At 54.6% G+C, this 12,414-nt stretch overlaps 1 protein-coding gene across 1 annotated transcript in view; it reads right to left on the minus strand.

Moving 5' to 3' along the window:
* Window positions 1-2,856: 2,856 nt before the first annotated feature.
* Window positions 2,857-12,414, minus strand: part of TRAIP (TRAF interacting protein) — a 29,353-nt gene continuing 19,795 nt past the window's right edge. Inside the window, exons 7-15 of the mRNA XM_075547389.1 lie at window positions 12,242-12,355; window positions 11,421-11,508; window positions 10,955-11,044; window positions 10,601-10,689; window positions 6,464-6,619; window positions 5,301-5,349; window positions 4,933-5,085; window positions 4,808-4,858; window positions 2,857-4,644 (exon numbers count right to left, since the gene is read on the minus strand). Coding sequence (XP_075403504.1) covers window positions 4,522-4,644; window positions 4,808-4,858; window positions 4,933-5,085; window positions 5,301-5,349; window positions 6,464-6,619; window positions 10,601-10,689; window positions 10,955-11,044; window positions 11,421-11,508; window positions 12,242-12,355 — 913 coding nt within the window. The 3' untranslated portion in view covers window positions 2,857-4,521. The remainder of the gene's footprint in view (window positions 4,645-4,807; window positions 4,859-4,932; window positions 5,086-5,300; window positions 5,350-6,463; window positions 6,620-10,600; window positions 10,690-10,954; window positions 11,045-11,420; window positions 11,509-12,241; window positions 12,356-12,414) is intronic.

A 12,414-nucleotide genomic window follows, 5' to 3' on the forward strand; every position in this document is an offset into this window, starting at 1 on the left:
CAAGCCACATGGAGCCAAGCTGATGGGGCCAGAGTGCTGGAGCTGGAGGAGCCACGTGGAGACCCACACCAGCACTGAGACGCTTCTACCGCCACTGGATCCACAAGACTTCCCACCCACTGGCCTGTGATCTTCCTGCACTCGGCATCATTGCATGTGTTGCCTGAGTCTGAAGAGGAATTTATAGATTGTTATCACAGGAGCTAACATCGGACTCACAGACTTGATCTGGACTGGACAGGGGCGTTTTCTCAATATTCAATTGCTTTTGTATATAAACCTCTTTCTTATACATGAGTCTCCCTGGATTTGTTTTTCTAATCTACTCAGACTGACACACACCTGTTTACATTTTTTTCTATGGTGGTTTTACTGTTTTATTTTTCTACCAGCAGCACATGAGAATTTCAGTATCTACACTTCCTCACCAATCCTTGCTATTTTTATTGATGTTTCCACCCCCCGTTTTTAGAAGTCATTTACTATAGTTTGGGTTTAGCTTCCTCTCATAACTAATGATGTTGAGATATTAAGCATCTTTTCATGTACCTATGGATAATTTGTATATCTCTTATGGAGAAAGATCTATTTCAACCCCAGGACATTCTTATTAAAAAAAAAACTCATCGTGACTTAGGCGGGAGTTTACAGAGCAAATTTGTTTTCCATTCGCTAACCCATGCCTCATCCGTTCTCTAACACTGACTGCAACCCCCTCCGTGCACAGTGCGCTTCTGCTACTTGTCTCGCTGCTTCCATCTCCTATTCCTTCCCTGCACCTTCCTGACTTCTGAGTGTCGCCCCTGGGGAAATGACGCCCTTGAGATGTTAGATGGCCAGTTGGTTTAAGGAGTTTCTACCTCTCTGGTGCCACAGCCTCTTGTTTGATTTAAAGTTGAGTCTCGGTGGCGAGTTCAATCCAGGCCTCAGGAGTGACTAAGGGCCATAGGCCCAGGGTTTCTACTACTCTGCCCCAGACAGGGCGCTCGCTCTCTTTCCGGACGTGGTTATGGTTCATTTGCTCCCGCTCTATCCGGAACCTCCTATTGTGATCCCCTTCGGAACTGCTGCAGTACTCGTTGGACCCTGTCTAGGTCTCTTGACTTTAAGGCTGTGAGGTCTGTCAGTACTTTGGAAGAACTGTTTTCATACCTCTTTGTAGTTCTTCATCCTTTTTGCTTCAGACAGGGAGAGCCCAATAGTCGCAGCTTAGCTGGTCACTCACGAGCTTTTAAGACTCCAGCTGTTTACTCATCAAAGTAGGATGCAGGACACTAGCTTTGGGGACTGGTACACCAACGAATCTGCATGTCCCCCAAGATCATGGTTCTGAGCCCCCAAACGTTTGCTGACTGTTCAGTTGGGTTGTCTTGTTGCGCTGTAGTTCTTTTGGCAGCCTGGATCTGCAACCCTTCCAGACAAGAACCACTTGCCAGTCAGTCAATTCCAACTCATTTCCACCCTATTGGTCAGACTAGACTGTTACGGTTTCGAAGGCCATCTTTATGGTGACAAGCAGCTCCTGTGGGAACCAGCCCCCAAACAGAACCGTGGACTTGTGGAAATAAGGAGGGAGAACAGTGAGGGCCTCACTTTCCCAATGTCAGGATCAAGAGAGAGAGAGAGCTAATGTATCTTCCAATGGGCTTACGTAATCCTAAGGCCAGCAGGCACATATATAATATGGTGGGTAGGTACTAGAGTGAGCCAGTGGCTCATTGAATGTCCCTGAGCTCTGTCACAACCAGTGATCCGCCTCAGAAGGAAGTTGGCTGCACTTTGGGTGGGAAGGAAAATTGAATCTGATCTTTGAGACAGATCGCCTGTGGGCGCAGAGTGAGCAGCCAGGTGCGAGCAGGCGACATCTACAAAGTAGCACTTTTGTAGGGGGCTATTTTGGGGACAACTGTCCATCCGGAGCATGTGTACTGGGAGTCATCTCTGTCTCATGACTGGAGAAACCTTCGCCCACCAGAGTGGGCCTTCCAAACCCTGGCTTCTGAGCGGAGAGAATCCCGCCGCCGCTTCCATTTGCACCAGCTCCGTTGTTTCTCGCAGGCTACCTCTTCCGTTGTGTGGCTGGTGGATTTGGACTGTTCACCTTTGGGATTACAGCCCTCGGGGGACGGTTCACCATAGTCTTACCAGTTGCAAGTCTTTCCCGCCATTCTGTAGGCTATCTTTTTCACTTTGTCAGCGTGTCCTTTGGTGCAGCAAGGTTTTTCATTTGAAAGAAGTCTGATTTATCTTGTTGCCCGTGCTTCTGTGTCATTTAAGAGATCAACATTATGAAGATTGATTGATACCTGTTTCCTTCACATAGCTCATCTGAAGTAAATGCGTGTGTGTGGCCTGAGGTAAGGTCCAGCTTCGTTCTTCTGCATGTGTGTATCCAGCCCAAGGAGGAGTCACCGTGGTGAGAGGGTCCTGTCCACCTTGGAGGGTCTTCCCACTTGGTCAAAACGCTCCCTCTTAGAGCGCCTCGGGGGAGAGAAGGAAACTGCTCGCTCCTGTGTCATCCTCACAATTCCTGTTGTACGTGGGCCTATTATGGCAGCCACCATGTCAGTCCATCGCATCAACTGACTTCATGCATGTTTCATGCATGCATACACACACACACACACACACACACATGCATATCCTATGTCAGTGAGGCTGATTCTCAAGCCACTTCTTTCTTTTTTAAAAGAATTTTTGCCCCCTCCTCATAATTTTCAAATTCTTTGGTTGTGAGGGTAAAAAAGGTCATTTCAACCATGATTTCATTACATTGGTGTACATTTTGTATGTTGTACACTGATGTGCAATTCAATGAGCGTGGTTTTAAGTCACATTCACCATGTTTACAGCCACCAGTGTTTATTTCCAAAGTTTACCTTCAACAGAGCCCAGGAACGCTCTCCTCCCTCCCCCTGGTCACCTACTTTGGTCTCTAGGCTGACTCCACCTGCTTCCTGTAAGTGGGATCTTACAATACAGTTTACAAGATTCTGTCTCTTTTATTTTGTTCCTTTAAATCTTCCAATAGACTGAGCAAAATAGGTTCATTGCAAAAGATCAAATATTGTTATACCCTCACTTTAAGACACACATAGGTAAATATATAGGAACCAATGTCCATTAGTGTTTCACTGGGGGTGGATGAAGCAAGACCATCCACTCTCTAGATAGCAAACGGTTATTGTTCTCGGGGATGGAAAATGTAACCCCGATTGCGGGTGATGTGGGCACAGCTTGACAGAGCTAAACAGGGCATCTCGATGCCCACACACAGAAACAGACCTGGTGGAGCTGCTAAGGCAGAGATGAAGGGCCTCCAAAGAGCCCGTGGTACTTTTGAATTGAAAGATAAAAACAAAAATATAGATGATTTATTTCTCCACCCAAGCCCTACCAAGGCAATGACTGGTCTCTCCCTGCCTGGAGCAAAGAAGAGGCTCCGGGACACAAGGAGCCCAAAGGACAAAGGGGTCATATAAGCAGCAGTTTCCAGGGCCCTGAGACCCTGAGGACTAGATGGTGCCTGGCACCAACTGCCAACTGCTCTAAAAAGGATCAGAGTAGGGGGTCCTGAACAGAGAGGGAGAAAAACGTGGTACAAAACTCAAAATCATAAAGAAGACCAGGCTTACTGGCCAGAAAGAGACTGGTAGAACCATCGAACTCTGGGCCTTAATCACCCTTCAAGTCTGGAACAGAACTTACTGCGTAGCTCAATGTTCAATAGAAAGAAAGGTCTACAAAGTCCTTAGACTAAGCAGCCATCTGGGATCAAGGAGGTAGCATTTACAGCAGGCCGGAGTCCAGAGGGTTAGGCAAGAAGGGATAGAGAAGGGGCAAAAGAGGAGGCAATGGGATAAGTAGTGTTACATTGTGCAGAGTGCAGTCCACAACACGTGCAACACTGTAAACCTTCACCCAACTCACAATAAAATAAATAATAAAAAAAGAACATCCCAGAAGACAGTTTTTTGAAATGTTCCAATCAACACTCCAGAGCCAGGAGGAGTAGGTGCTCTTTGTATTTTACATGGAAACCTTTCCCCATCTCTTCCCTACCACCACTGCTACTCCAAAAGCCAGAGACAGCCAGGGGCACATTTGTCCACACTCTGACGAGAAACCCCAGTCTGCAGGACCGCAGCAGCCTGCAGCAGCATCGTGATCAACAGGAGCCCAGAACCAGGAGCAGCCCCTGCTGGTTGGAGTGATGTGCTCACCAATCAGCTTCCATGGGAAGACCTGATGGGCAGACCCAGTATATCGAGGGCGAGTGAGGGCAGGCAAGACGCAGCCTCGGGCCTCACTTTCATCTCCACCTGTTGGTCGTCTCTGTTATCAGGGCTGGTCCTGGGACGGAGGCTGCCCGCCCCCCCGGACCCCCAGGGGTGCCTTCTGGCCAGCTGCTGGCCTCCAAGTTGGAGTCACATAGCCAACCACTAATCAGGTTCACTGTTCTTGCCTTAAGCCCAGGGGACCATGGTCAGAGCCCCTGAGACCACGGTCAGAGCCCCTGAGCTACCTCAGGAAGGTGTCCAGCTTGGCCTGGGAGGGAGAGGGCACTGGTTTCACACCCGTTCGTGGCTTAGCCTTGCTTTTAGGCTTTCTGACAGGCAATGGACGGATCACAGACGAGTCAGTCTGGAGCAGATGTCAAGGAAGATTGCTGCATGGGAGGCTCAGCCCTGGAGGTGGGCAGCCCTGCTACAGTGAGCAGGGCCTGGCTCTGTACACCTGAGGGAACTGATGAGGGAGGGGGTAGACTCTACCACCACTTCAGCCCAGCCCCACAGAACAAGGATACAGGTTGGATGAACTTTGTCCGGCCCCCGAGTCCATCAAAGCCCGTCCTGACCTAAAACAGAAGAGAGAGGTGAATGGGCGAGGGGCTGGCTGTGCAGCCCCTGCCCAGAGGGCAGTCACACTCACTGCATCTGTGCGGTGGAAAGGCTGGGTCCGGGTCTTCTTGGGCTGTTTGTGGCCTGCGGCGATGGCATTCCGGATGAAGGCAGGGAAGGCACCGACCAGTTCCTCATCTGGCTCTCCGGCACAGCACTGGCCGCCTAGCGAGAGCTGGCCATCCTGCAGGAGAGGACGCCAGGTCAGCTAAGGAGAGTGAGGGCTGCTGATTGGGGGCCCTTTCAGGGAGCAGGATCGTCGATGGCTGGCCAGGAAGTAGAAAGGGTGACAGGGAGGGCCCCAGGGGTGACTCTGAAGGGAGAAGGCCGGATCTGACAAACCCCGCTGCATACACGGTCCTGGGAAGGCCTGATGGTGGCCACCGAGCAGCCTCTCACCTGTTTCGGGCCTGTGGGCATCTTCTTGGGGATGTCCTGCTCAGAGGAACTGCAAGAAAAGCAGGGGCTAAGTGAGCCTGGCCCAGTGCAAACCCCTGCAGAGTCACAGTGTACCCTCCCTGCTTGTCGGGCCGTGTCTGTGTGAGGGCAAGTGCCTGGGCGGCCCCCCCACCTGACATGCAGGTCTGTGACTGGCTGGGTAGCCACAGGTGGCGCTGGGGTTTGAGATGGCCCCACTCACACAGGAGCTTCAGAGGCACACAAGGAAGGAGGGAGTTTACAGCGTCCTGGGCTTGGGAGCACCTTCCCTACACTGCCAGCCAGACCCATGCTGGCCAGGAGCCAGTGTTCCCTCCATCAGCTCAGCATCCAAGTCCCCCCACCCCCTTTTAAGTCAGTTTATTGGGGGCTCATACAGCTCCTATCACAATCCATACATATATCCATTGTGTCAAGCACATTTGTTGCCATCATCATTTTCAAAACATTTTCTTTCTACTTGAGCTCTTGGTATCAGGGCCTCATTTTTCTCCCTCCCTCCCTCATGAACCCTTGATGCTTTATAAATTATTATTTTTCATGTCTTTTTTTTCCTTCTTTGCCCCCCACCCCATTTTTCATGTCTTATACCAATCGCTGTCTCCCTTCACCCACTTTTCTGTTGTCTGCCTCCCTGGGAGGGGGTTATATGTAGATCACTGTGAATGGCTTCCCTTCCCCTCCTGCTATTGCTACTCTCACTATTGGTCCTGAGGGGTTTATCTGTCCTGGAGTCCCTGTATTTACAGCTCTTATCTGTACCCATGTACATGCTCTGGTCTAGCAGAACTGGGGTCATGATGGTGGGGTGAAGAAGCATTATAGAACTAGAGGAAAGTTGTGTGTTTCATTAGTGCTATGCCGTCTCTTCCCTGAGACCCTTGTGAAAGGGGATGTTCAGTTGTCTGCAGATGGGCTTTGGGTCCCCACTCCCCAGTCCCTTGGATGGAGAGGCCTAGCAAGACATCAGGGGAGGGATGTGCAGAGGGAGTGCTCGGGAGAGGGAAGAGGCGCTGGGGTATGCAAGGCCAGCCGGGTGGCCCTCTGTCCCACCATTAGTCACTGGGAGCTCGCCTGCAGAGAAGACTGCATGGCCAGACGGCCAGGCCAGGGACTGCGCTCACCAAGCCTTCTCCATGCAGAGCTTCTTGGCAAGGCCATGCTGGGAGGTGGTGGGCCGGGCTGGGGGCGTGTCCACGTCAAAGGTGGCATTGAGGTCAATGTCATCACTGTAGGCAGGCCGACGGAGTTTCAGGCTTAGCATTTCCACAGGAGTTGGACTAAGGGAGGACAAAGAAGGCTCAGGAAGACAAGTCTCCAATGGCTCAGCTGCAGGGGGCGAAGGATTTCTTCCGCCGCCCCCGCCAGGGCCACACCCTTGGGAAATCCACTCCCTACTACCGAATAAACCACTTGGCTCACCCCTCTGTGCAGCAGCCTGACCGCCGTCTAGAAAACTCGGGAAGAAGCCAGCCAGAATCCAGACACACATAAGAACTGTCCTTCAGTCAGACAGCCTCATCCCTCAGAGCGCAGGCAGAGAAACGTCCAGTGACCACTGAGAAGGGTCTATCTCCCCTACCCCCACGCCCACCCCCAGCTGATCAGCACGGCAGAGGCTGAACGAAACCTTAAACCCTGCTGAAGTGACCCCCTGGTTGACAGGCAAGTCCACAGCTTGAATATGGTGTTTCTGGACAGCAAACGTACTCATGAGAAATGCTCCCATGTTGAACATCACGGTCACCCCGACCCCTAACTGCGGCTCCATCACAGGATTTGGCAACGCTCCTCCTCTGAACACGGCAGGGAAGGAAGGACGGGGAGCAGACACCCACAGTGCCTCGCTCTGGGATACCTCCTGATTCCCAAAACGCTCTGCAAGAAGCCTGGGTCAGCTGTTTGAACTGGGGGTGTGGGAAGTCATACTTGATGAGGAAACTGCAGGCAACAAGATTTTTTCCGGCTCACTCTGGCCTGGCAGGTGCCTATGCTGCCTTGGTTTGGGGAGAACGCTAGGAGCCGAGGGACCAGCCTCAAGGAGAGGCCTCCCCGCTTCCTGCCCTCAGGGTCATGGCCCAGCCCAGTGAGGGGTGAGCTACACAGAGGGGCAGCGGCCCAGGGCCTACTGGGGGAAGGGAGCTACGTGCACGGAGCCGGCTGGGTCAGCCATCTGGGAAGCCTGGAAGGGCTCTCCCTCACTGGCCAGGCCTCAGGAAATGCTGCCCTCCTCCCTGCCTGCAAGTAGACAGGAAGGCTAGCAAATCCACCTCAACCCCAAGTCCCATGCCAGGCAATTCTCCGCCCAGGAGCCCCCACAAAAAGCAGTAGCCAGGGAGGCTTCTGGCAACATTTCACAGGCCCGGCCACTCTGCCAGCACTGATTAAGCCCAGCAAGTGCAGGCCCAGTAAGGAGGGGTGTATGCCAGAGCAGACAGGGGCCTGGACCTAAGTGGTCTGGCTGGGTGCAGCCATTGACTCTCAGGAAGGTCACCCTACAGGGACAGGGGTGAAGTCACAGCCTAGTGCAACTGCCATCAGCTCCCAGAAGGGGGAGTGTGGCAAGGGGACAGGGGCACTAGCACAGCAGCCAGGGCCCTCCAGGAGGCGCTGGGCATGACAAGGAAGTGCTAGGGGCTCATCCAAGGCACCTTAAGGGGCCTGGAAACCAGGAGTTGATGGGAACTGCCAGCTGAGCTCCATGCCCTTCCTCTTGGAGCCTTGGAGGAACAACAGGTGGAGGGCCAGCCAGCCTCCTGTCCCAGGTCAAGAAACGGGCGGGGGAGGCACCTTTTCCAGAGACACCAAGGAAACCAGCTGCCACCACTGAAGGCAGCCAGCACTGGACCCAACAGCAAAGCCCTGTGCAGCCTGGGCTCAGGTACCCCCCAGCATGGGTCCGGCTTGCTGCATACCCCTCAAACATAAGCAGCCTCCCCGTTACCTCCCCCGAGAAGGCCCAGAAAGGTCAGAAAGCCCAGAACCTGCAGACCCAGAAAGGCAAGCCCACGAACAAGAGCACCACGTTTTCAAAGCATGCTCTCCGAGAGCACGAAGAGCCCATTTAGGATGAACAGGGCAACCCAGACATTCCGAGGAAACGTGAAGAAGCCCCCCAGACAGAGGGTGCAGAGACGAAACTCCAAGCCCCGACCCAGGAGGCCATGCACCAGTCCTGCAAGAGCTCTGGGCAGAGAAACGGGGGCACCATCGTTCTCAAAGGAAGGAAACAGGAACCATCCCCAGGCTGACAGGATACTCGAGGGCTCATACCACAGTACTGGCCACAGCTGAGCGGGAGGCACAGGAGACCACGGGTGCCTTGCAGACGGCCCTGGAGTCCAGGATGGATGCAGGCTCCCCCACAGAGCAGAGATGGAAAATGGCTTCCCTTACGAAAGCCAGCGGCGTGCGGGAGTGGGGGAAACGCGCCCACGTCTGCCCAGAGACAAATGGAAAAACCAAACGAGGCACCGTGGAGTTGGACTCTGCCACGCAGGGGGGCGAATCATGGCGAAGCTGTACCACGGTCACCCTGGGAAACATGCCTGTGCCCTCACGTGCATGCAGCACCGGGCGCGGCAGAGGCGACGCGAACATGGGTCTGCCTCCTCAGAGGCAGTGCTGCAGGCTGGACAGAGGGAAAGCAAGAGCTCCTTCGGGAATCCCGAACAGCAATCCAGGCGAAAGGCAGCCGAGCAGAGGTAGCCCATCCTTCCGCCAAGCGCCCTTCCTTAGGAACTCTTCAACAAAGCAGGGAGTCCGTCAAGAGGAAGGAAGGTGTAAGATACAGGAAACAGTATCAGAGAAGCCTGAGGGTGGCTGCCCAAGCAGCTGCCTCTCCTTCGCAGCCTCGGGTGCGCTCTGTGGTGCGCTGCTGGCCCGGAATGTCCGGGGCAGTCTGAGTGGACATGGCTTGCTGCTTCAGAGACCGGGCAGTGGGAAGAGTAACGTAAGTCGCCGTTCCCCAAACTGGATCCATCTCCAAGGTCCCCTGGTCTAACCCACTGCCCTGCATCAAGTCTGACTCACGGTGACCCTACAGGACAGAGCAGCACTGCCCCCCGAGGACTGCCACGTCTTTCTTCCCTGGAACAAATGGCGGGTTTGAACCACTAACCTTTTGGCTCGTAGCCAAGCACTTTAACCTCTGCACCACCAGGGCCCTTACCAAGACCCTCTGGGGAGTCATATTTTAAAAGTTAGAGAATAATATCTATGAGGTCAGAAAACACATTTAAAAATAAAGAAAATAAATCAATCCCCTAAATCATGCCACACTGCAGCGGGTGCCTCATGGGGGCCAGGGCCCTACCCATCTAGCTGTTGACCTGGCCACCCAACACCTCCCACACCGCCCAGCTCAGTGAGGGCTCTCCTTCCTGCCTTGGAGCCTTTGTCCACCGAGGAGTTGGCTGTGGGAAGGAAAGGGAGGATGGGGTGCGCCAGAGCTGTGTCTCAGGGGAGTCTCTGTGGGGCTGGTTTGCTGGGCAAACAGGAGCAGGGACACGGGGCACAGCCTCCCAGGGAAGGGTATAGACACGGTTCGCCTCCGATTGGATGTGTGCAGAAAGGAGCACGCTTATTTCCGAACACATTGCACTCTGCTGCTAATAAGAGCCTGGGTCAGTGAGGGCAGCTAGCACTGTGGTGAGGGCTGGGTCAGTGAGGGCAGGATGCACTGGCCATTCAGCAGGTGGCATCTGGGGCATTCTCAGCAGAGGGAGGGGCAACCAACCCAGGAGGGCCAGCAGTTCCCCTGCCTTTTGGCTCCCTCTTCTGGTGGCTTTTAAGCACTTGCTGCTGAAACCCAGAAACCAAAGGTCTCACTGATGGCCAGCAAACCTACAGGACCGCCCTTGAGGAGAGCAGACAGCCTCATCTTTCCTGTGTGGACTGGCTGATGGGTTCAAGGTGCTGGCCTTGCAGTTAGCCAGAGCATGACCCTCTATGCCACTGAGGCTCATGACACCTGGGGGAATGACGTGAGTGGACAGGATGCATTTGGTGAGCCGGCCTATAACCAGGATGCCGCAGGACAATCTGTATTCCTGCACATTCTCAAACCGTGCCAACCTTCCCTGGCCTCCAGAGGGCGCCTGCAAGAGGAGCAGCTCCAGCCTATTCCTGGCTGGCTCCCAGGACAGGAGGGTCACAGCTCTTAGGACAGGTGTGCCACACCCACTCCACTACAGTCGGAAGGAACGCAGACCCTGCCCGGGGTTTTTGGTCCCCCGGCCCACCCAGGAGGCTCAACAAACCTTTCTAAGACCAGGCGATTCACAGTCTCACTGGCCGTGGGGGGCAGGCGCAGGGTTTCCTGCAGCATTGTCAGCTTCTTTCTCAGGCTCTTGGGGAAGGAAAGAGGGGGTATCTGCTGGGGTGCCATCTAGAGTGAGTGCACACAACCACAAGAAGCCTGACCCCACCCTCCCCTGGAGGAGCCCAGCCTCTGGTAAGGACGGCAGGCTCCAGGGCAGATGTGACAGTTTCTGGCTGCCCTTTGCCAAGCAGGCTCCAGATCTGGACCAAAGCACACACCCTGATCCACTTGTCCAGGAGGATGGAGAGAGCCCAGGCTGAGTGGGCAGAGACAGTCCAGCTTTGCCCCTCACCGTGATCTCCTTGTCTGCACTCTGTAAGTCCTTTTGGGCTGACTTCAGCTCCACCTTGGTCTGGTCCAGTTCAGAGTAGACAGTCTGCAGCTACAAGAGAGTGTTGGGGATACAGGCCAGACCATGGCACAGCTGTGCGCATGGCCTGACTTGATGCTACCCTGTGGGTGGGTAGAGGGGAGTCTAGAGTCCAGAAGAGATCAGAGCTCAGGGACACCACAGCCTGGCACAGTAACCCCTGCAGCTTCCAGGAGCGAGAGCTATGAACCCGCCTCTCAAAAGCCACGGGCACACCATGCCGGAAGTGAGGTCAGCTGTGCCAACTGCATTGGGTCCCGGGGTCAGAGGAGTGGATGGACGAAGGACTGTGCACGGGTCATAGTGCCATCAGGCCCGAGAGGGACAAAAGGAGAGAGGCCTCTGGGGATAGGCCGCTCCCCTCATGCCCTGCTCCCCACTAAGGTACCTTGCTTCGGGAAGCAAGCAAATCCTTCCTCAGCTTCTCCGCCAGCTCCCCGGAGGCCTTCCGAGCCTCTTTTAGGTTCTCGTACTCTCTGCAAAGGAACCGTAGGAAGACATGAGGGTGCCAGAGCGGGCCCCCCAGTCTCCCGGCGGCTGGTCCGAGCTCCCCAGCACGACCCCACACAATGCCGCCCAGCCCTCAGCACAGGCTCACCTCTGCTCCAACACTGGGGCCCAGCACACAGTGCCAAAGCGCCAGTGACTGACTCTCTAGTCCCTGCCTGCCCTGCAGCTGCTGGTGATTTGAGAGGGAGTGCTGAGAGCCCTGGCCTCCTTAGGAACCCCCACACCAGCCAGGCCCAACAGGAGGTGTCTGGGACCCTCTGGGCCCGACAGCCAAGTGGCCACCTCAACTTAGACCACCCATAGTCCTAGCAGAGGTCCAACGGCTAATGGGATGTGGGCTTAGGAGTGGAGAAACTAAACAAAGTCTGTGACCAAGCCAAGCCGGGTGAGTAATCACGCTGATAGGACACGAAAAGCAAGCTCCAGAGAGAGGGGCGGGCCTTGTGGCTCAGAGGGCTGTGCCAGTCCCCGCAGAAACAACACTTATCATGCACGCTCCACTCTCAACCGATGCAGCAAGGCTAGGACCATTTCCATGCAGGAAACTAAGGGTCAGACCAGACCACACAGCTAGTTCCCACTGAGGCAGAGCTTGCCCTCCTATGGCACTGTGCTACAAGAGGCGGGCAGAAGGGCGAGGAGAGATGGGGCCACCCAGCCTGGTGGCTAGGCTGAGAAGGGTCTGGACAGAGAACGTACTTCTTTAGGGACACGCAGTACACAGACAGCTGCTCGACCGCCGAGTGTCCCGCACCCATGTCTCGGATCATCTCTTCCACCTCGGGCCGCTGGCTTTGGAGCAGGAGTTCAAGCCTGAAAAACACCCGACCCACGGCATCTGAAACCTGGGGGCTGGTGGGTAGGCACCCAGT

This window comes from Tenrec ecaudatus, chromosome 4, assembly GCF_050624435.1.
Source record: "Tenrec ecaudatus isolate mTenEca1 chromosome 4, mTenEca1.hap1, whole genome shotgun sequence".
Classification (NCBI taxonomy): domain Eukaryota; kingdom Metazoa; phylum Chordata; class Mammalia; order Afrosoricida; family Tenrecidae; genus Tenrec; species Tenrec ecaudatus.